We start from the raw sequence: 24,815 nt of genomic DNA on the forward strand, positions 1-24,815 counted from the left end.
AGATGCAGCCAATCACAACGGTTTGAACTCAGAACCTTACGTGCACTAAGTAAGTGCTCTTCCAGCTAGACCCGATTATGTAACACAAATTTTGTTCTTGAATACTACATGTTATTTCTTAATTGCTTATGTTGTAGAAATACAGAAAATGGCCATTATTCCCCTTCAAACTTTGCTTTCGTGACCTGGATAATGAAATTTAGAAATTAACCTATTTTCTATGTAAAAACGGGCAAATTTGCATATTTTCATTTGCATAAGGTCTGAATAAAACAACATATGAATCAAGATTTACATGTATTTATACTAAAGTTATACAAAAATAAACAATTTTTTTTAGAAGTGAGTAGTTTTTCGAGATTTGTGACTGTAATGTAAATCACTTTCACGTATCAGCCCCCAAATATATATAGTCTTCCATCATGTTTTCGTTATACGTTCCTTGGTAGCGACGTTCAAAGTTCAGTGTATCTTGGTGGAAGCGCTCGTCTTGCTCTTTTAGATGCACCGAATGAGCCAGGGTAAGAGACGGATACTTATTCCCTTTATGAAAAAGCACAACTTTGAAACTTCTGAATGAGCTATCAATGAAGAGGCGCCATTTGTTCGATAACAGGCAATTCCAATTGCCTCGCACATACCACATACATTGTGGCAGAAGCAGAGCCCATCTCGACGAGAGAAGCTTGAAAAATATCGGTGACACTTCCTCTGATTTGCGACTTGCACACTTTCATCTAACAAATTCCACTCCTTAAGCCTAGATGTCAAAAGCTCGGCATTCGACTTTGTTAGCTCAAGATCTCTGATCAAGTCATTGAGAGCTCTTTGGTTGAGATAGTATTGGTTTCTCTCATCAGCTGTACCTCTGAAATTGTAATCTGGATCTTCAACGTCTACCTCGTCTTCTGATTTGCTGCTCTCTTCTGAAGATGGTTGCTTTCTCTCTGGCCTAGTGAGTACAGGGAGCTCGGGGCAGTGTGGCACTAGGGCGATGGATGATGATAGGGCATAAGCAATTAGAAAATAACACTTTCAACCCAGGAACATGAAAAAAGTAAAAATTTTGTTGCATTTTATATTATAATTCTCCTTTCAGCAATTGCGAGCGATATTAAGATTCGAAGCTTGAAAAACAAGATAAAATTGAACGGTGATTAATTGGTGAAAGTCACCTGTTTATGACGTTTTGACATCTATTAACCAATCATTTAAAACATCTTTACACGTCTCTTGATAAATCATTGAAAATATGTTAACATGCATTTTGACCAATCAGTTGGAATGTTTTCGCAAAGCTCTTGACCAATTATTTGAAACGTTTTAACACTCACTGTAACTATTCAATTAAAATATTTTTGTTTGCCTCTTGACTAGTCATCTGAAAAGTTGTTGTTAAGCTATTATTCATTTGGAACATTTTTGCAAATTTCTTAAACTTGCGTCGCGCCAAACATGCTCGCCCTCCCAGCCGTGGGGGCGTTATAATGTGACGATCAATCCCACTATTAGTTGGTAAAAGAGTAGCCCAAGAGTTGGCGGTGGGTAGTAATGACTAGCTGCCTTCCCTCTAGTCTTACACTGCTAAATTAGGGACGGCTAGCACAGATAACCCTCGAGTAGCTTTGTGCGAAATTCCAAAACAAACAAACAAACAAAATTCTTAAACTTATTAACGGTACATTTTGTAACAAAATATTGTTTTGATGTGAAATTCCTAGGTTTTTTTTCAATGTTTTCTTCTTTACCTCATATTTAAAGTGATCAAATAAAATTGGTAAACCTAGAAGTGAATTCTCACCAGGACTTACCTGTAGTTTTCTAAATTCGTCCATCCACTTACAACCCTTCTTAAGGTGTATACAGTAAACAAGCGAACTCATCACCGTATCCTCTGTGTTTGGATCTGGGTACACCTGGAATGTAAATTAATATAATATTTTAACACTAATTCACAACCAAAAAGCATAGTCACATCTGAAGAAAAAGACTGCGTAGTATTCTTGTGTCAAATTGTTTGTTTTCTGTTGTTGTTTGAAAGACGAAGGGTAGTCTGGTTTAAAGACTGAAAAAAAACCTTCAAGGTGTTAAAGTTTTATTGTGACCTATAGTGAATTGAATTAAAGTATCTAAACAAGCCTCGCAGCCAAAATAATGAGCTGAAAGATATGATAAAGAGATTAAGGTAATGAATCATAAGATTACATGGGTTTACAATTAAACTTTGATCTTATGTAGGAAATATATAGAACTGTCATTAATTTAAAATCTAGTTACAGAGATACTACTAAACAAAGACGAAAAAGTTTTTCAAGAAGGCACAACTATATAATCAAAGCTGACAAATGACGTGATATTAAAGTAGTTATACTAATATAGAAGCATGAGTTAAGAATAATCTCTACAGTTAGTAAGTTTGTTATAACATTACTCATCATTTCCGAAAGTTTGCTACTGTCTTTCCAGTACACACAAATCACTGATCTCCAAAACTGAAGGTATACTGAAAATACAAGATTAGAACACAATAAAGTGGCTCGTGTAGCCAGTTCAAATTGCATTTCATAGTTCACACGTTGATTATACAACGTATGAAATAGGTTTGGAAATAGGAAGCGTAACAACTATCTGAAATAGCTGGTGAATACAAACAACGGGAGATAAAAGTTGAATAGTGTTAGATAATTAACAACGGGTGTGTATATAAATACACAAAACAGTTAAAAAGTTATCCAATTGAGTCATGTTCATCAGTTATTGATATTCTAGAAGAAAATTTAAAAAGAAAGAATGAATAATGATAAGTTCTTACAATGAATTTTATCAGATAGGAACAAAACCTGAGAGCTTAGAGATGGCGTAAAAGAAAATCACAATTATAATTGGACAGCGATTAAATGAAAATTATGACGAACTTTGCAGTTAGATGAATACTTTGCCTGCTCTCCAACTCATGTGATAGATAAAAATATAATTGAAATAGAAATAGAAATTAAATTATCTTTCACATTAGGCCAGTCATAAAGTTTGTTTTGTGTCATCTGTCTTTTACATTCATATTATATTTCAGTTGAAGAAAAAAGTTTTGCTATAAAATACGTTAGCTGTCGCCACAGGAAACCTTAACAAGTATACACTAATACACTTTGTTACTAAATGATGGAATTTAGCTTCAACACTGTGTATAACAAGAAAACTGTTTCGTTGAGGGTTAATCGCATTTTACAAAAGGACATTTTACATCTCATGCTGCTCCTGGAACTTTTATTCCATCGTCGATTTTGCTAAGTCTGATTACATTGGTCATGCGAAGCTGGTCGATATATATCTGTTTCTTTTGTTTCAGCGCAAATCTGCAAAATACGCTGCCTTCACTGTCTCCGTCGTAGGTATGGAACCTCGAATTACAGCGTCATAAGCTTTTAAGCTTTCACTGAACCCTAAGAGGCAAACTGATATATAAATCTACTACAAGTACAATTACTAAATACTGATGTATGTGGCAAATAGAAATAAAGTAAAAAAAACAAATAAAATTAAGATTTGATTGACAGGATGTTCTTTTTTTCAGTTATAATCATAAGCCGAAACAAGCAAATAGCTTTTCTGTGTATTGGTAGTAGTTCAAATTTGGCACATCCCTTAAAATCAATTATAATTATATAAACAGAAGCAAGCAGATAGCTTTTCTGACATGTAATATAAATATCGTATTAACAGATTTAAAAGAAGTTTAGTGGATATAAAGCAACATTACTACACTAAAAAACTAAGAACAATATAAAATTCAATCTGGACAACATGTAGATATCAGGTTTTCTATAAATCACCAGAAGCGCATGCACAACGTAAGAGAGTTACGAGATAATTATGCAATAAATAACCCAAGTCCAAACCTGACTGTATCATTTTATCAGACAAGCAAGTCATACCTTTTCGTAGTCCCGCGGTGGGCTGTCTTGTGTGTCGAGGAAAACACTGTCACTACAGAAGAACATGAAATGTTGAGGTTATTTACACAGCTGAATTAAACATCAAAAACAACATCCAAAAAATACATCATAAAGTTTCACATAAACACTTTCCAGCAAGAAAAATTTGTTTTTGCGACCGTCTTTGATAAGCAAATCCAACGAACCATGAACGTGTATAGGATTTTTAATAGCATTTCATATACTCCCCAGTAGCTCAGCGGTATGTCTGGGGAGTTACAACGCTAAAAGCGGGTATCGATACCCGTGATGGGCAGAGCACAGACAGCCCTTTATATAGCTTTGGGCTTAATTCAAAACAACAAAAACAACAACATTTCTTACAATTTATAACAAAAAAAACTTCCATCGTTAACAGGGTCTGAAATATGTCGTTTTTTGTTGATTTTTTCTGCCGTATTTTCTATATCTACTGATTTCGTATTACTTTTAATAACAAACCTTGCAGCTATAAACTTCGGTAACGGGGAACAACATTCAGAACAAAAAATTCAGCTTATTTCCAGGGTTCGCTACATACATAAAATAATGGTGTAACCTATTTTACATGGTTCGTTAGATACAAGATAGCAATATTCTTGGTAGCATTATCCTTTCTTTACTCTTTTGATTTAATGTTTAAATCCCTTTGGGCTTAACAGAAATATCTATTGAAACATTCAAATAAAATTTATTTTAGTTTTGAATATAATATGACAATTCTATTTCTCCCTCTCTCTATTGCACAGTAACTGAAGCCTTCATAACTGCAACATGGATGTTAAAGTTTTCATTTCTATATTTTCGTCGGAAGCACATTGATAATCACAGTTTCTATTCAGTAAAAACTGATCACGGTACACAGTGTTTTACAAGCTGTCGTAAAAGGTGATCAAAATACTTTTCATGGTTCTTAGGTCATTGTATGAAGCCTATCCCTTAACACAGCTACTACATAATTGCAAGCCTTATTTCTTCGGGAGTAAATACGTATAATCGTCCAGTCTGTCACGCATTTCATTCATTTACAAATCTCGTGTTGCTGAAAATAAAAGAGGGGAGAGAAATAAAAACAATAATAGTTTGTGAGAAAAACGATTAGTTATATAATATAACAATATTTTTTAAAGCTTATAGTTCATCTTTAATGAAATAATTATAATTTTTAATGTACCTCCAATGAAAAAACTCTTCCTAGAATAGCAAATGTTGAAGGTATTTAAATACGATGACGAGAAATCCAATTTTTAGAAAATAAAAGTTTGGAGACGGCTTAAATAGGTAATGAAGACAATATCATTAAAAACCTATTATAAAGTTTTCTTCATTACCTATTCAAGCCGTCTCCAAACTTTTAATGCTTTCTTTATAACTGCCTTGTCCAGTAGCAAAAACGTTTATAAACCATCGGTTGTTTTCACACTTGTTACGTTTTTCGACAAAAGCAACTACACACTACAGCTAACCTTCGAGAGAAACAAATAAAGTTATCCTCAACAAATCTCTGTTTATATGTCTGTGAAACATTCGATAATAGCAATAAGGTTCCCAAGTGTCGCTTAGTAACAGACAAGCAACTGAAACAGGTAAACATACAGAGATAAAAAAAAATATGTAAATTGCTGTTTCTCTCAATACAAAGTTGCAGGCAGTTCATTTACTAATGAATAGTGAGAATGACTGTCACTTTTTGTAATCTAAATCCCTCAGCATTAAGTCCTAAAAACCAAGATTATGACCAATGATGATTAATAATAAATTGTAAACAATTGTATGATTCAGTATTAATATCTGAGGTCATTGTACAAGTGACAAAAGTGATATAATGTCAAGAGTACATATCACAATTAAGTTATAAAATTATATCAAATGTTTACTTAGTAACTTACTTCAATGAAATTGTTTAAAAATAAAGAATGTAAGCAACTAATAAAAAATAATTTTATAAAAATGTCAAAAAGTACAAAAGGCAAAAACAAGGTAAGGATAAATACACAAAGCCATACAAAAATCTTACTTAAGTAACTAAATCTTTCCAGGAAAACTTTTATCCGCAACTAAATGCTGAATACCTGTCAGTTGCATGAATTATGGTTTAAATAAAAAACATTTAAAATTGAATATTGATATACAGTTTTATAGTGACTATTAGCTATAAGCCTGTAAGATTAACTCAGTATTTACTGGCTACTTATGCAGAGATTTGTGTATGACTGTGTATTCATCTCTACCATGTTTCTGTACTTTTTTGGCATTGCCACCCCACCATCATACTTAACTTTCTACTTGTCTTTCTAGCTACAATCACATTCGAAATACAAACAGGAAGCACTGTTGGCTTCTTGCCAAAACTCTACACTTGCACCTAGCTACACCACCTTCAGCTAATTATATCACTTGTATGTGGTTATACCATCTCCATCTAGCCACGTCAATCCATCTAACTATATCACCCTTATTTTGTCTTATCGTGGTATAAGGCCTCAGATTTGCAACTTAGTTATCGGTGTGGGAGAAGGGGTTATATATATACAAAATAAATCATAAAGAAAAATACACACTAATAGAAGTAATAAAAAACAAATAAAGCATAGTTTAATCAGAGAAATTCCAACTAACGCTAGTATACAGTAGAATATCCAGCCAGGTGGTGTTAGCGTATTATTTGAAATATTTTAAGTTTGTTTTTTTTTGTTTTTTGAATTTCGCTCAAAGCTACACGAGGGCTATCTGCGCTAGCCGTCCCTAATTTAGCAGTGTAAGACTAGAGGGAAGACAGCTACTCATCACCGTCCAACTCTTGGAATACTCTTTTACCAAAGAATAGTTGGATTAACCGTCACATTATAACGTCTCCACGGCTGAAAAGGCAAGCATGTTTAGTGCGACGTGGATTCGAACCCGCGACTCTCAAATTACGAGTCGAACGCCTTAAGCCACCTGGCCATGCCGGGCCAAAATATTTTAAGAAAAATAGAGGATAATAAAGCGTCTCTATTATAGGTTATCAATAAAAAGAAAATAATGCATCTCGTGTTGAACCTAACTGTCAGAGTCAACTATCCATGCGCGGTAAAAATGCAACTATTTAACCTACCAGAACAGCTTAGACAGTCGATATACATTTTTTTTTTATGAAATCTTCGTATTAAGCTCTAATAATTTCTTTAACAAGGGTGTTTGTTACACGTCGATGTTGTACATATAGCCTGTGGGTTTCATGACTCACGACTTCAATCTGGTGTATTTTAATAACACTCACAGCCTAGCCGTCTCCCGCTCGTGCAGCTGTAAGTCTACGGATTTAAAACGCTAAAATCATGGGTTCGATGTTCGTGGGATGTGTCAGTTTATAGATGCGAACTGATAACGAATATTTTAAGTTAAATTAATATTATATTTTATCATTCATCTACAAAACAACAAATTATACAATTTTTTCTTCTATTTGCTTGTGTAAAAAAAAAAAAAACAAATGAGGTGTTATCGAAATTGTTCAGTTATATGATTATCACAAACTTAAACTGTACCGTGGAGGAAGAACACTTGTGTAAAATTGTTTACATACAACGCATGCGCGTTCATCAAATATATCATTAACAAATATGGCGACAAAAAAGGCTTAAGTTTGTATGTGTGTGTGTGTTTTCATATAGCAAACCCACATCGGGATATCTGCTGAGTCCACCGAGGGGAATCGAATCCCTGATTTTAGCGGGGGACTTAAGCTTATAATAAATCATAATTGTCAAACACATATATTAAAAAACATAATATATGCGAGTATCTCGATCAGAAAAGTTTAAGTCAGCCATATTAGGATCCCAAAATTTAATTATATTTATTATTATTATTTTGAGCTGGTGAAAAAGACAAGAAAATGGAATGTTTTTTTTACATTGTTATGTATGGTTTTGCATGTATCTCAACGTTAAAATCAAAAGAAAAAACTTCCACATATCACTTCCCTAATTTCACTTTTTTATGACCCACTGATATTTTTTTACGTATTTGTGTGTGTTGCTGACAGAGTTACAAATTCGCAACACCTCTAACATTTCTTTACAAACATTCTAATTCGTCTTTCAAAGATTTTAGCTTGTAGCTGTCGTGTTTAACTAGTCCACTCCAAGAACATGAATTACAGGTGTTAATTACATTTTATGAATTGCAGATATGCATCTTTTAAAGAAAAACGATTGCAAACGTGTATACGCATTTACATGTGTAACATAAAACAAGACTATTTAATACGTTTGGTTTGGACTGATCCTACAGTTACATGTTCCAAATCGTCATAGTGACCTGGAATCCCCAAAAAGTTAAAGACGAGACTTGGGAGATTGAAGAACCCAAAACAACTATGTGTATGGTTTTAGGAAAAACGTATAGAAATTCACATTTGATAGCAAGGTAAAACAGAAAAAAAGTGCTTGAAAATTGTATCAGCTCTGTTAAATCGGTTAGATTTTGTTTTCGCTAATCTAGTTGGCCCGTGGGCTGACTAAACGACACAAACTTTAGCCCCTGATTGCTGATTAAAGTGTGATCTTATTCACAGTTCAAGAACTGTATTGACCTCATTTTAGGAGTTCGCTCAACCCAAACTGCATACAAAGTTTGGCTGTATATGACGATAGGGCATCCCTTCCTGTCCAGGGTCATTATTTATGGGTTGACTACTTACCATTGTGCTGATTGTATATTTTTTATAAACGAAGGCCATGCCCAGATAGCTGTGCATTTATGACTGACAACCGTGAAAATCTAAACATTAACATTAAATGTGCTCACAGTGATAATGATGACAGTTTTAATAACAAACTAGACTAAAACTGACAATGTGTTTGCGATGACCATTTCTCGTGAGGGGTAGCTCCCTCACTATCAGATGTTTGATTCTAAGTACCTGTTTAAAGGACTCAGTGTTCTAACTAGTGCCTGTTCTGTAGTTGTTTTTGTTTACCATACAGTAATATTTTTAAGAGTATTATTTTGAGACAGAATGTTTATTATAGTCATCTAATTTCCATATTAATAAAAGAGGTATTGTTAGAAAATGTTCCTACACGTAAACATTTGCAGTGGGATAAAAGTATCAGTAATTTGTTTTGTTTTTGTTGGTAACATGTTAGTGTTCCGTTGATATTTTCGGGGATATCCATTCACTACGGGAAGATTGTTTTATCAATCCGTATTTTACAGTTTAAGTGTTTCGTGTTTGCTTGTTTTTTGGTACTACCTCATACAAATCCTTGGAAAACCATATTGGTAGTGATGGCTTTAAACTGATCAAAGTATCTTTTCTGTAATTAGATCAGTAAGAGTTTCTTCTACCAAAAGGGTTTTCTATGAAGAGGAAAAATATGCTACAAGAAAGTAAAGGATTAGGTGATAAAGTTACTGAACTATGGGCAGTAATTATTTAAATAAAAATTGTGGTATTAACAGCAATCAATTAAAACCTGGTAGTCAACATGAGCAATATGGTATTGTTAATAGTTGTAAAAAGGTTTGTCAAACTGTGAAATATCTATTTAACATTATTTTAAGAAACGTTTAGTATTCCAGATATACAAATAAATTACTGATGCATTATCACTGTCAAAATGAAATAAAAACGTCATACCAACAAGGTATTTCGTTAAGGAAAAAAATAATATCGAACATAAGTTTTAGTTTGCTAAGATCTTGCAAATATAATCAGCAGCAATTAGTAGTAAATACGACAATGAGTATTTAAGTATTCAAACCAAGCCTTTTAATGAATAACATTTACGATTACCTAATGTGTTTCAAAACACAGTTGTTGTTGTTTTTATTTCAAAGTATACTAAGTAATTCCTAGTAACTTCCAGTCAGTGTAAAACATGTACTTAGAGCTAAACTAAAAATCACCTGGCCTTTAGTATAACTAGTTTTAAAATGTTTTTGTTACATATCTACTTATGAAAATTAAAATGCTATTAACGATGTTATTGGCCGTAAATTAATAATATCTAGAGAATTTCAGCCACTTTAGAATATTTAATTAGTCCTAAATGCAAATTTTAAGCCAACAATGCAAATCTACCTTTATAATAAAAGTGTAATAATGAAAAAAACAGTTGAAATGAAATAAACATAGTTACATTAGATGTAACATATAGTATAGCTAACATTGTTAATGAAAGAGAGAGTAAATAAAGAAGCACCACACCATACTTATAAAAGCCTGCAAACAATAATTCCGCTTCAAACCACAGTCGTTGTTGCATATTTATTTGGAAAATTCTTCTCTGTCTAACATCGCACTTTACCAAAGAAGTTATATCATATTAACAATAGCCTTACTACATTAAGTAATGAAAAATGTGCCTTATCGCAAAATGATATACTGCAGACTAAGTGATCTTCCACCCTCCAAAACAAAGATACTTGGTATTTCTATGTGTATTATCAGACAAAGAAAAGCTGATATAAAATTAAAGTTTGTGATCAACCCAGGAAAGCAATCTTAAACAACGCTGTTGTTTTTGTTGTTGAGATTGTTTATTTCAGTTCAAACCTACATTGATAAATAGGTAGCGTAATAAACATTATTTACTATGGTACATAATATTTAACATATTAAGGAACAGTTTTATTAAACAAGGTTTTGTTATTAGGACATGGATACTATAAAAATAATATTTAAACAGTATTAATTTGCATTCCTATAAAAGCGTGTTTATTTACCTATTTTCCCTAAAATTATACAGAAGGAAGCTTAAATTATTGGAGATAAAAAAGTAAAAATATAATTACTTAGTAATACAATGTCGTTGAAAAGCACTTTGTTATTACTAGATGACGCCACTATACAAGATAAGTGAATCTGCTATTTTACGTGTACTGTAGATTTGGTACATGCATGTCTGCAATTCATTCAAGATCACGTGTGTAGAAATAATATAAATATTCTCGGGTAATTTACATAGAAAGGCGGCTATAAAGTATTAAAATAATATATAAAATCCATAGCTTGTTATTGTTATGCTTGACCTCTGGAAGATCTTAAGTCACACATTATCTTTCACATGATTTATAAATCGCGAACATATAAGTACGTAGTATTAGAAGATAAAAATTACACTTACTGTAATTTTGAAAGTTGAAAACAATCTTCCGCCTAAGTAATAGGTCTTCAATTTTTCATTTAAATCGTTTGCTTGTCAAGAATTAAATTTGTCGTTGTTATTGACTTATCAGTTTTCAAGCTTCGTTCACATAAATGTTTTTATATTTTTTTATGGTGATGACAGTACAGATTCCAGTGATTAAACATATAGAATTGTGATGTTTCATCAATCAATTTATCATCGGATGTACCGAACAAACAACATTTCTCTTGAGTATTTTTCATTCCTATTACATTAAAGACAGCAAAAGCATGTTCAGCGTATGGCCGTAGCAACGAGCTACTTGTTTTTCCCATTGATACATTGGGTAATTGCAAAATTAGCCGCATTAAGTTCTTTTTTATCCTATTTTTTCATTTCTCTAGTCCTAAATCGAAATGGTAGCTTCACGCTTGGATAATATTAATTCAGTTTCCGCTGAAATCAGGGGTTATATTCCCCTCGGTGGACACAGCAGTTACCCTGATGCGGCTTTGCTATAAGAAAAACACACAAACACATTGTTAGTTCAGCAGCAGTATCATTATTTACACCAATTTACTAGTAATGGCCATTGTTCGATCTTCTTACATCAAGCCTATTTGGGCCCAGCATGGCCAAGTGCGTTAAGGCGTGCGACTCGCAATCCGAGGGTCGTGGGTTCGCATACCCGTCGCGCCAAACATGCTCGCCCTTTCCGTCGTGGGGGCGTTATAATGTGACGGTCAATCCTACTATTCGTTGGTAAAAAGAGTAGCCCAAGAGTTGGCGGTGGGTGGTGATGACTAGCTGCCTTCCCTCTAGTCTTACACTACAAAATTAGGGACGGCTAGCACAGATAGCCCTCGAGTAGCTTTATGCGAAATTCAAAAATAAACAAACAAGCCTATTTATTTTGTTACGCCAATCAAGATAGCATTCCAGAGAAACGCCCTCTTTTTTTAATTAAAATATATTTTTCTTTACTATGATGACTCGTACTCTGAGGGTCGCAGGTTCGAATTCCCGTCACACCAAACATGCTCGCCCTTTCAGCGTTAGGGGCGTAATAATGTGACGGTCAATCCCACTATTCGTTGGTAAAAGAGCAGACCAGGAGTTGGCGGTAAGTGGTGATGACCAGCTGCTTTCCCTCTTGTTTTACACTACTAAGTTAGGGACGGCTAGGACAGATAGCCTTTGTGTAGCTTTGCGCGAAATTTAAAAGTAAAAACTTTACTGTGATGAGGGCTTTATCTCCTGTAGATTATAATTAAAATATATATATATATATATATATATATATATATATATCACACAGAGCATGACACCAAACACACAAGAGAAGCACAACATGTGATACGGGCTCTGATAAAGATTAATTTTATAAACTGTCACTTAGGCCAGTTCGTTGTTTGCACGAACTCTTATACAATAGAAATAGAAACTCTAGAAAACAAAGTCATTAAAATATTGCACAGAATCTAACTTAGGAAGCTTATTGTACATTTATCGCATAATAGCGAAAACCCACTTCAAGTGGACATGCAAGTTAAGCCTAATAAAATAGACTAACGACTAAACCTATTTCCGTAGATATACGTATTTAATCATATTGTAAAGCGTATCTTTTAGCTGACAGAAATGTATAAGTATAACAAGCTTTGGACAAAAATGCCAAGAATAATTATATGTATCTACCATATAATGTCTCAAAAGTAAAATAATTTGTGTATCAACTTACTAGAATATTAGGTGCATGGAAAGTCAGTTATTACGAAAATAAATTGAAATTATGCAGGAGGAATTGTGAAACTTTTTTTAGCTGTCATAAATAAAACCCAAAGACGAAATTAAACATGTTTGTAACACTAGTCTCTTGGCAACGGTGTTGTGCATATAAAAAAAAAAAAAAGCTTGTTTGTTGTTAAGCACAAAAATGGGCTTTTTAGGACATGCTTATTTCTAGTATCAAAATTCGTTTTTTAACATTCGTAAACTAACTGTTAAGCCACCAGGAGAGGAGCTTATTAATAAAGGATTGTTTTGAATTTCGCGCAAAGATACACAATGGCTATCTGCGCTACCCATCCCTAATTTAACAGTGTAAGACTAGAGGAAAGCCAGCTTGCCATCACCACCCACCGCCAATTCTTAGGCTACTCTTTTACCAACGAATAGTGGGATTGAGCGTCACATTATAAGACCCCCACAGCTGAAAGGACGACCATATTTGGTGTTACGGGGATTAGAACCCACGAACCTCAGATTACGATTCGAGTTCCTTAACCCACCTGGCCATGCCGGGCCTATTAATAAAGAAGTGAGTACATTTAAATTTGTAAATAAAGTTTTATTTTACAAGTATACACTGTTATGGTAAAAGCTGCAAGTCCTAAACTATTCTCACAAAACCTCACACAGGTAATATCCAGTTTATCACACACAAGTTATGAATTATCAGAAATAATATTGCTCTTTTTTGTTTAATTTTGTTTCATTATTTTTTGAACATTTATCTTTGAAATTTGGGATTATAATGAAAAACAAAGAAACCAAGATTAGAGTAATGTGTTTTGATAATAAAAAGTTATATGTAGCTACTACAGTGAACGAGCGGCGTTAGGTCTTTAACTATACAGGAATGTGTTTAGAATGTTTTTTGTAAGGATGGGGTTTACAGTGAGTGCACATGCAAAGTTTGGAAGCAAAATGCATTGGAGCTTTCAAAGCCGTTAATAGTAAGCAAAAGAAAAAAAAATAATAATTTATGTAATATTAACAGGTAAACTACAGGAGCAGCCCTACTGAATAAAAGGCAGTTGGTCTTACGATATGGTAAAGCGTCCTTTTGTAAACAGGTTGTATAGAGATTAATATATTAAGTATGAAGATTTATCTTGGGAAAAAGTCTGCGATTTATTGCTTTACTTATTACGATTTCAAATTGCCTGAAACCAAATTAAGTTGCAATTTAACTTTAGAAGTTATTTAAATGTCGAAATGTATCACATTTATGATATTTGCCAACAAGATTGATACACACAGTTTTCTTTCTTAATACAAATATATTTTAATGTACAAACAATTGTACAATTTACAGTAACGGTTATTACAAATTATTATTGCAAACAACGATTTATGTACAAAAGTTTTACAAACTTACAAAAATATTGAATCTTCTACCTGGTCTAGAACTTAATATTTTATCGACGGTTCACGATGAACGAATTAATTCTGAGTTGATATAAATATAGTTCATTTAACAGGTAAGCTAGCTAGCTCTTCAAACGCGAGTTTTTTCGCTGAAGTTATAGAATGTCTTCGTAGAAATACTAACGTCCGGAGATAATTCACTGAAGTTAAACGGTGTGAAATGTTCGAAATCTATAAACGTTTCTGATCAAATACCTGTAGTTCCCGATTAACAAGCGTTTATCACAATTATAGATTTTGAATATAACAAATGTAGCAAACCAATAACAATTCTCTCTCTCCGCGTTTTGCGATGGCTATCTTTTATAATCGTTAGGCGAGATTCTCGAAATTTGGATTTGCAACAATACTGGTATTTATATACATATACACATTGTTGGTTCTTACGCTCGAGAATCTTCTACAAAGTTAAAGAATGGGCATGAATGCCGCAGTACAAATTTAAAAGTACAAGTTACATTCATTTCAAAACATATATTTAACTAAACCAAACATCGATATTAAAATATACATAATAATATATCCATTGAAAATAGCACCGTTAAACAAACTGATATACACGATTATATACTAAGTTCACGCAAATTGTTATCTCTAACGAAATATTTGATGTTATATTCTATATTCATTTAAAACGTTAATTTCACTTAAGGAATAATAATAGCAAAGATAATCATGGTTATTACAGTTTTTGCACATTATAAGTTTATTATTTAACTAGCAGATGCCTATTGAAATAATTCAATGTGAAATTGTCTGAAAATAATGACGAGTGTATGTGAGTTTTCTTATAGCAAAACCACATCGGGCTATCTTTGAGTCCGCCGAGGGGAAAAATAATTATGTTTGTTTGTTTTTTAATTTCACGCAAAGTTACACGAGTGCTATCTGCACTAGCCGTCTCTAATTTAACAGTGTAAGACCAGAGGGAAAGTAGCCAGTCATTACCACCCACCAACAACTTTTGGGCTACTCTTTCACCACGAATAGTGGATTGACTGTCAAATTATAACTTCCTCACGGCTGAAATGGCGAGCATATTTGGTGTGACGGGGACTCGAACCCGCGATCTTCAAATGACGAGTCGAACGCTTTAACCCACGTGGCCATGCTGGGCCAAATAATGATGAATAAATATAAAACATACAGTCAACACAATCTCTTGGATTAAAGCGTATATGCAATATGAGTGTCTAATGGTCGTTTACAACTGTCTTTTTTCATTCGGTGTGTTATTTCAAAAAAGAATACAGCATCGAGTTTGTTTTTAAGCAAAATAAAGTGGCTACAGTGCATTTTGGAAAAAAAATATTTTGATTTCGATAAAATTGATGCATCCCCAAAAAAGAACGCTCTGGTTTGCTAAGTAGTTGTGTGGATGTTTCCCAGTGGATGTCACTGTTCCTTGTCATTTTATTGAGCACAAGAAAAGACTGCTACCAAAGTGAGCGTATTTTGACAGTTGTCATTTCTATAACAAATATAAGAGGGGAGCTATTCAATTCCATTGAGATAAATTTATTCGCGATAGTTCCATTGAAATAAATTTATTCGCGATAGTACAATAAAATCATGCGTGTATATAATACCGACGTGGAAAAACAAATACACTACTAGCCAAAATCTTAAGGCCAATGAGCATAAAGAAAAAGTATGCATTTTGCGTTGTTAGACTCAACCACTTATTTGAGTAGAGCTTCGAAAGATGAAAATAAGAAAAGGAAAAATAAAAAAGTTTTCAGCATTTAGTAGGAAAAATGTGAACACTATGAAATTAGCCTAAATACTAGCTGGTCAAAAGTTTAAGACCATACTAAAACGAAGCATTAATCGGTAAACACGTAACGAAATTTAGACATTTGTGTTAAAGCATTAGTGTTATCAACATTTCCCACTGACATCTCCTGTGTTACATTGGGTAAAAATAAGGCAAAGGCTTAGAAGTTGACAGAGTTTGAACGTGGCAGAATTGTCGAGCTGCAAAAGCAAGGTCTCTTTCAACGTGCCATCGTTGGTGAGACTGGGTGAAGTAAAACTGCTGTTGCAAATTTCTTAAAAGACCCTGAGGGACACGGAACGAAAATTTCTAGTGGTCGGCCCAAGAAAATTTTGCCAGCGTTGAGCAGGAGGATGCGACGGGTCGTCTGGTAAAACACCAGCCGATTGTCGAACCAGATTAAGGGCCTTACGGACGCAGAATGCAGCTCAAGAACAATAAGACGGCATCTACGAGAAAAGGCTTTAAAAACCGTAAACGTTTTCAAAGGCCACACCTCCTTCCACACCACGAAACAGCTCGGTTAAACTTTACTGAGAAGCACCAAACATGGAACGTAGAAAAGTGGACAAAGGTTTTGTTCTCTGATGAGAAAAAAAATTAACCTGGATAGTCCAGATAGCTTCCAACGTTACTGGCACGATAAGGATATCTCACCGGAGACATTTACTACACGACACAGTGAAGGAGGTTCCATCATAATCTGGGGTGCTTTCTCCTTCCATGGTACAATGGAGCTTCAACTTATACAGGGGCGTCAAACAGCGGCTGGCTACATTGGCGTGTTTAAGAGAGCATCCTTATTGACTGAAGGCCCTCGCTTGTGTGGAAATGATTGGATCTTTCAGCAGGACAAAGCTGCAATCCACAATGCCCACAGGACAAAGGACTTTTTCATGGAGAATAACATGATTCTTTTGGACCAACCAGCGTGTTCGCCCGAACTGAACTCCACTGAAAATGTTTGGGGTGGATGACAAGGGAAGTCTATAGTAATGGACGTCATTTCCAAACAGTGCATTATCTTCGTGAAGCCATCGTTACCACTTGGAATAACATTCCAGCCAGCCTTCTGAAAACGCTTATATCGACCATGCCAAAGCGAATGTTTGCAGTTATTCGCAATGACGGCCGTGCAACTCACTACTGAAACCTCTTGTTGAGCATTTTCTACCCTGTTTGGGACTTCTTTTTGGTATGGTCTTAAACTTTTGACCAGCTAGTGTTTAGGCTAATTTCATAGAGTTTACATTTTCTCTATTAAATGCTAAAAAAGTTTTTATTTTCCTTTTGTTATTTTCATCTTTCAAAGCTCAACTCAAATAAGTGGTTGAGTATAACAACGCAAAATGCATATTTTGCTTTACGTTCATTGGCCTTAAGATTTTGGCCGGCAGTGTACATGTACATAAACCGAACAAAAACAAATATATACTCAAGCACGTTCCTCTCTTTGTGTATTCATGCTCCCATCTTCGAAATATTTCTTTCAATCAGCCGATTAAGGAAGTACCGTTTTGTTTCGTAAAATTCCCTCATAAAAAGGAACATTTTTGTTCTTAATATGTTTTTTATCAGATTGAACATTTAGCGCATACAAGTACTGATTGATCGATGTTGATACCAATATTAAATTTTAGGAATTTCAAAGAATGAATAATTTTCCTCTTATGTGGATGCATTCGAGATAAATGGTATCATTAGTTTGTTTTTGAGATATTAGGATATACAATATACACTCGTTTTAAAAAGTTAGTAAACTTACATCCATCAAGAACTTCTTCTCTGAACTGTCGCTTGAAATATCAAGTAGTAACGAATTAATATATACTATAACAACTCAAGGTTTAGAGATCGCTTATCTATAATTAGGTTGATATTACACCAGTAAAACTAATTAATACATGTAATATTATCAACTGTCAGATGTAGCACGTTGCATTCGTCTGATGCTCGAGATGTCTGTGCGAGATATTTAGTATGATTTTGTTTTAATACTCGATGTGAATGTAAAAGTTAATGGATATGATATGTGATTTTCAGTATAAAACCTGACGTAAAGTTAGGAGTCAGTGGATATGATGTGTGATTTTGGTTTAATATTCAACATGAATATAAGAGTCAATAGATATATGTGATTCTGGTCTATCGTTCGATGTGAATGTAAGAGTCAATGGACTAAAGTTCAACGTGAATATGAGTTTACTAAGCATAATTTTGGTTTGGTTTTCGATGAATGCAAGAGGACCTCGAGATTTTTGCATTTACCTTATACATAATTCTAATGCAAAAAATAATAATATTAATGCATTACACATTTTAATCCACAATCCATAGTTTATAATATGTATATAGGAATATGTTTATAATGTATATATTGGAATAAGTTTATAATATATACATAGAAATAATCTTATAATGTATATATAGGAATAAGTTTATTCTACATTAGATATAAGATTCAAATTTGTAAAACATATACTATTTTCTTGTGTTTTTATCAAAATTTGAATGATGCGCAATGAATGTTTATAGATGTTTTGTTTAAGCAGCCATATTAGAGAACCCACTAGATAAAGTACTAACCTTCGACTTGCGAGCATCAAACTGTATTCGTTATTTTAGGATTTGCTGTTTAAGAACCCTGAACATGGCATACTTCTATGTCCTGTGATTAGTCTGATTACCCTACACTTACCGTTCTTAAATTAGTGACCAATAAACATTAGACAAGAACATGTTTGTAAAATTTGTACTACAATTTTGTTTCAACTAGAATTACTCCTCATTATTTCTCGAGAAATAAATTTCAAACTAAAGCTTAAACACCGACATCAGTGGGAAAGGATAAATATTGACACAACGAGGAGAGAAAAGGCAGAAAACTAGATTTACAGCAATTTCAGACTAAATGACAACTAGCATTATAACTTATAAAAATTAGTTTTTTAATGTACAGACTGTTCGGAGGAAAACAGATCAAACATGATAGCTAAGTTATGTAACACTTCAAGGTGTTTCACTTACTTCGAATTTCTGTCTCTTTCGCCTTTTTTGACCGTTCCTATACACCACATGATTCTGGCCTGTCAAAGTGGCCACCAGCAAAGAATTTGGACCAGTCTACAGCAGCAGTCCTTGTACAATGGTCAGTTTCAACTGGTCAACTGGTACTACAAAGTACACGACATGTAGAAACCACGGATGTGTGTGTCTCACTTCGATACAGCAGTTTCTGTAAGAATTGTGAAATCACATGATCATATAATGCAATATCAGTGACTGTGCATCTTCTAATACGTTTTAATCTTGTTAAGTCAGCATGTTGACACACAATGAAAACGACCTATCCCAGTCTGTTGACATTAGTAGCCGGAGGCTGAGAGATCTTAACACATCATCATTCTCACGAAGACCAGATCAACATCAAACAAAACACATAAGCCGAAATTCTCCATATGTAGAGACAAGTATTAATCTTCCAGTTGGAAATTCTTGAACGCTATCTCAACGAGAAACATCCGCCAAACTTCAATAATTAAAACTGAAATAATACTTATAACTCTTCCATACCATTGTACAAACCTTCAAATCCATCTAAAATGGTTAAACACGAGTTTTTCAAACCAAATGCTAGTTACTCCCTCGCTCTTTAATTAAAAACCAGAATTTTCGTATATTTCATTGTCAAAGCTTAATGTTTCTACTAAACGGTCGTTGCACAATACACAAAAGGATAACTAACCATGGACGACAAACTGCAATACTACAGTTCCTTGAAGGTTGTGCCTGTCTTATAGTCAGTACTACGTGTTTACAGCTGGTTACTTGAGTACTCGTTGAACAAAAATAAAAGGAATCGCTAGTCCGAGCTTCCTTCCATTGTTTCTGTCCCACACGATCACGTGCAGCCTTCCCACTCACGCTTCGTGCACTGGCAACGTACGATCTGGATCAAAAGGCGGCACAAACACCATTAACCATCACCACCATTACTTGTGAGAACTACCACAAGAACGTGGGTCTTTCTCAATATCGTAGCAAAATGTTCTTTAACAGGTAGTCAAACATCTGATTTACTGACTAAACTTAATATTTGTGTTTCTGCACGTGAACTTACGTTAATGACCGAGGTATCATGTTTAAAATAATTCTAAATAACAAAATTCTAGTGTAAACTACCTATTAGTACGAATAACATCGTGACAAATGGTAATCAGCTTTTCATAATAGCTAACATTATAATGTACTAAAACCACTAAAATCACTAAACGAAACAGCAGTCAACGACCACTTACAGTATGTTTCATACATTATGGCGCTGACACGTTTTGTAAAATTTTAATGGGTAATTTTCCCCTGAAAGTGAATAAAACGCTTATATTTTATATATTCTAAAGACGGATGGTGTATGTATTAAAACTTCAATTATAATAAAGTACAGAACAAAGTTTCGGCCTTCTTAGGTCATCTTCAGGTTAACAATTAATGTAAGTTCAGGCAACACAGGATACAATGAAACACTATAGACTCACACATCTAGAATAATCACTGTAGTGAAGTAATTCATGATGACGAGAAACCCACTTGAAATAACAATGTATTCTGAAAACGGCTGATATGGGTATGAAAAATTTAATTAAATTTAATTAAACGTCATTCTGTACTTTATTTTAATTAATGTTTTAATATCCATACCAGACGTCTTTAGTAAACAATTTTTACTTTAAGTGGGTTTCTCGTCATCATGAGCTTATATTTTGTTTTACCAAAGTTAGCTGTCATGTTGGTAAATGTTTAAATAAAATGTAAAGGTTTTCCTCATAATTCTCCATCTCTAATTATGTGTCGCAGCCTCATTGATGAGTTAAAACAGAAAATAATTGTACAGTTATGAAAAACGTCAAATTCTGCATTGAATTTTGATTAATAGAAATAAAGCCCCCTAGGTTTTCGTTAGAAATAGCGGAGCCTATTAAACCCATTTTCGCAACATAATTTGAGAAAAAATTATTCTTTTCGCTGCTAGAATGATAATTTATTTTATTTCTATTTACGACTGAAAAACAACATATTTAAATTAATACTAAAATAATGATTGTAGTCTCTGTATATTAAATAACATTACGCCCTCGGAGCTAACATAAAAAAAGCTTTCTATCACACAACACTTTTTGTTTGTTTTAAGTAGATGTTGTATTGTAAATGAAATGAGTGTAAACTTTGTTTCGTGGCTGTCTGAAACACGGCTAACTAGTTCTGATCCATACCTTCTAGCACAAATGTCAAGGTTCGATGCCTCACCGGATGTGCTCCACACGTGCCATCACCGGAAATTGGCCTGCCCTTGACACCACGTCTGTCGTTAAAGAGCGAGACAGAGAAGAAGTTAATAGTGGGAAAAATTTGTGTTTTTCTATAAAATACAAATTGAATGTGAAAAATTAAAACTTCTCGGCGAAGCCCTCTAGTGATAGAAATTGTAATAATGTTGTTTTTTTAAACTAACATGAATAATGATATACCCTGGGTGGACAACTGGGTGTTAAATAAGGTCAAGGCGATTTCAAACTACTCGAGATTTTGTGTTGTTTCTTATAGTTTAGTAATTTTCCTATGCTGTAATCTTATTTAAACATTACTACAGGCACTCGAGGTGAGATCGAGGGTTTGTATTTTGCTGTAGCGCAAAGCCACACAATGAGTTATCTGCGCTCTGTCCACCACAACGAATCGAACCTGAATTTTAGCTTTGTAAATCCGAAACATTATTGCATACCCACTGGGGGGCATGATTGAGGGATTTCCAAGTGTGAAGCTGTACGTTATTCGTGATTGGTGGATATTACAAAGAAAATGCAGTTAAGATCATTCTCCATTTTCCTAAATTTTCATTTATGCTTAAATACATTTCTATTTCGTTTTTAGATTTTGAAATTTAATATAGATATAATCCTGCACATCCATTAGAGATACTGCTTTATTTCGTCCTGTATGGATGTGTTCTCTTTTTAAGGCTCGGTAAAAGGTAACACACTAGTTACTGTCTCGGAGGTAATAAACGAATTGTGTTATTTTTCTTTTATTCGGCATCATTTCATTTCTCTCTAACTTAATATGAAGAGGATTGAATACTTTATATTAAAATTATTTTGAATATGTGAATAAGTAATCACGTGGCACCTACAGGCAGCTACGTCACGAGGGATGGGAATGGTTCACAAGCACATTTTGACATTGAATCGCGTTTAGTAGCCACTGTAACGTCACCTAGTATTGATCACTTTTAGAACAGCTCTTTCCGACAGAAAATATTCATGCATCAGGTCATAAAGATGTGTTCAGATCGGTTTCAGATCAACTTGTGGTACCTGGATCATCCAAAGAGGGATATTGTTCTTGTGCTTTATGCTTTCTAGCGCAAAGCTACACAATAAATTATCTGTACTCTGTCCACAATGTGGAACCAAACCCCAAATTTTAGTGTTGTATGTTCCTAAATGTACCGCTGACTTATTGAAGGACTCCATAACGGGACCTACGACAACTTGTTCCTCAGCCATAATAACCACAGTGTAACATCTTCTAACAATGATAATTCACAACTACATAGTACATTGTCAAAAACCACCATGTAACAATGCACAGCATAATCCAAAAATGATCTCCTTCTGGAAAAGTGGCCTGAGTATTGTAAAGATATTGCTTTCCCGGCATATTTGTTTAACGTCGCATGCCTCAAGCAGTTGGGAAATGAAAGGGATATTTGTGTTATTCCAAATGAAGACAAACAAAAATAATTGCGGTAACACAGTGCGTATTTGCAATGGACTATTGAAAAGGGCATTAAGGAACCATCATCCTCGCACGCTATATGAATTATGAATCGCATGCAGAAAGGAATCGTGTGCTTTGAACATAACGCTCGTACGATGAAGCCTATTGCGACTGAAACTACAACACAGGGATTTTTGTCAAGATACATGATTGTCAGATAGTGTATGACCAGACGTGGTGACACTGTAATAACTGATATGGACTATTACGACGTGATGAGGCTTCTAAATCATTTCAATATAATGTACTCAATTTCTGTATGTGAGTATGACATAAAAATAGATATAATAACGAAGTAGTTTTACTCATAAACTAAAACTCAATTTTTAAACATTTTTAAGCGCAAAAGGAAAACAAAATACATTCAAGGTGAATTCTTGAACATTGAATCTGCTTAGTGCTGCCAAAATAAACATATGAACGATGAAATATATAAAAGTACTTTTAGAAGAATTATTTTAGAACAGCTAAATTGTTAACAGCTTAGAGCCAAAGGAAGAAATAAGCCTTCAGTGTTCTCCATGAAAGCATGATAATTTGTGCAGCAGATCATTTTTACTATCTTAAAACGGATCTCAAACTAATCTGGACCTACACTTTCATCCAAAAGTTAAAACTATGGTTACAAAAGAGAATCTTCCGACCCAAAATGCCATCATCCATTATAATAAAGTAACAAACATTTAAAGGTGGCAAAATCTTACAAGTTTCTTGCTACACCTCAAAATCAACAGCTTTTAAAGGAAGGGAAAAAAGACAAGAAGATGGTCAAATAAATTGAAATCACAACAATCCATTCAACTCTATATTTGAAAAATCACCTTATACAGATATAGTGAATTTTTCACTGCTATTCTGCTTAAAGGAAGCGGATATCTCTCTATAGTGGAGGGCCTGTGGAATTAGTTACCATGGGTAACTAACCCTTAATATAGTATATACTACCATGGGCAACTTACGAAAGTAAATATTCAAAATAAATGTAAAACAGGGATCAGATAAAAAACTAAGAAATAAAATTATATCAGTATTTTAGCCCAGTGGCTAGCGTTCTTAACTGCGAAAATTTCGTTGTTAGGATTGTAATACACCTGAATACATCTGTGCTTCCAAGTTTGGGTGCTACATAAATATTACAGTTAATCCCATTATTTAGAGCACAGCACATGTATCGGGTGACTACGTTTGAACCCAGGTTGTCTCTGACCTGGAAGTCAGTATGTCATATAAAATGTTGTTCAGGTAGAAAGCAACAAATGTGGCAGAAAAATTGTCGCGAACCATTCTATCAAACACCAGAGAGCAAAAAAAAAACTGACTTTATCTTCAGTTTCAAAATCTTATTGTAATGACTAAGACTAAAGACAAAACAGTACAGTTTATCCCTGGTCATGTAAAAACCACATAACGTTTACGGAAGAAAATCTCAAAGAGTAAGTCATTTTACTCAAATGAATTTATTTATCCCACAGAAAAGCGACACACAAGTCCTAAACATAATAGCGTCTACCTTTATACACACACACTGAAGTCACTTAAAAAAAAATCAATGGGTGCTCGCTCCCTGGCAAATTGTGACGTCATATTTATACAATGAAATCAGTTGCTATTATTTTCATATATTATATCAACAGGGACCTCCCCTTTTTACTATAAAGGACTCAGCTTGTATGTCAATATCTATGTATGTAACCAAACTCGCGCACCATCTATTGAATGATGCCATAAACAAAAATCCATAAAAAGTTCAAACTTCTGGTATTCAAAATTCAAACAATAAAAAAATAACTATGGTAAATGTAGCAACCGTTTATTTATAATAGAACACAGTTTTGAATGAAAGTATTCACCTCACAGGAAGAACACGGACTGTACATGTAAAAATGATTTTTTTTA

The 24,815-nt window shown here is 33.9% G+C and overlaps 1 protein-coding gene across 5 annotated transcripts in view; it reads right to left on the reverse strand.

Annotated features, from left to right (window-relative positions):
- Positions 1-24,815, reverse strand: part of LOC143237716 (TNF receptor-associated factor 4-like) — a 44,779-nt gene that overhangs the window by 16,099 nt on the left and 3,865 nt on the right. For 2 of the 5 annotated variants that reach the window (XR_013020205.1, XM_076477245.1), the window contains exons 1-3: positions 19,110-19,987; positions 3,933-3,984; positions 1,812-1,916 (exon numbers count right to left, since the gene is read on the reverse strand). Coding sequence is in view for 4 of the 5 variants with exons in the window: in XM_076477245.1 (XP_076333360.1) it covers positions 1,812-1,916; positions 3,933-3,984; positions 19,110-19,159 (207 nt within the window). In the remaining variant the exon portion in view is untranslated. Of the gene's footprint in view, positions 1-1,811; positions 1,917-3,932; positions 3,985-19,109; positions 19,991-24,815 lie in introns of those variants that run through there. The other 3 variants (XM_076477246.1, XM_076477248.1, XM_076477247.1) reach the window with 3 other exon arrangements.

Source organism: Tachypleus tridentatus, chromosome 13, assembly GCF_004210375.1.
Source record: "Tachypleus tridentatus isolate NWPU-2018 chromosome 13, ASM421037v1, whole genome shotgun sequence".
Lineage (NCBI taxonomy): Eukaryota > Metazoa > Arthropoda > Merostomata > Xiphosura > Limulidae > Tachypleus > Tachypleus tridentatus.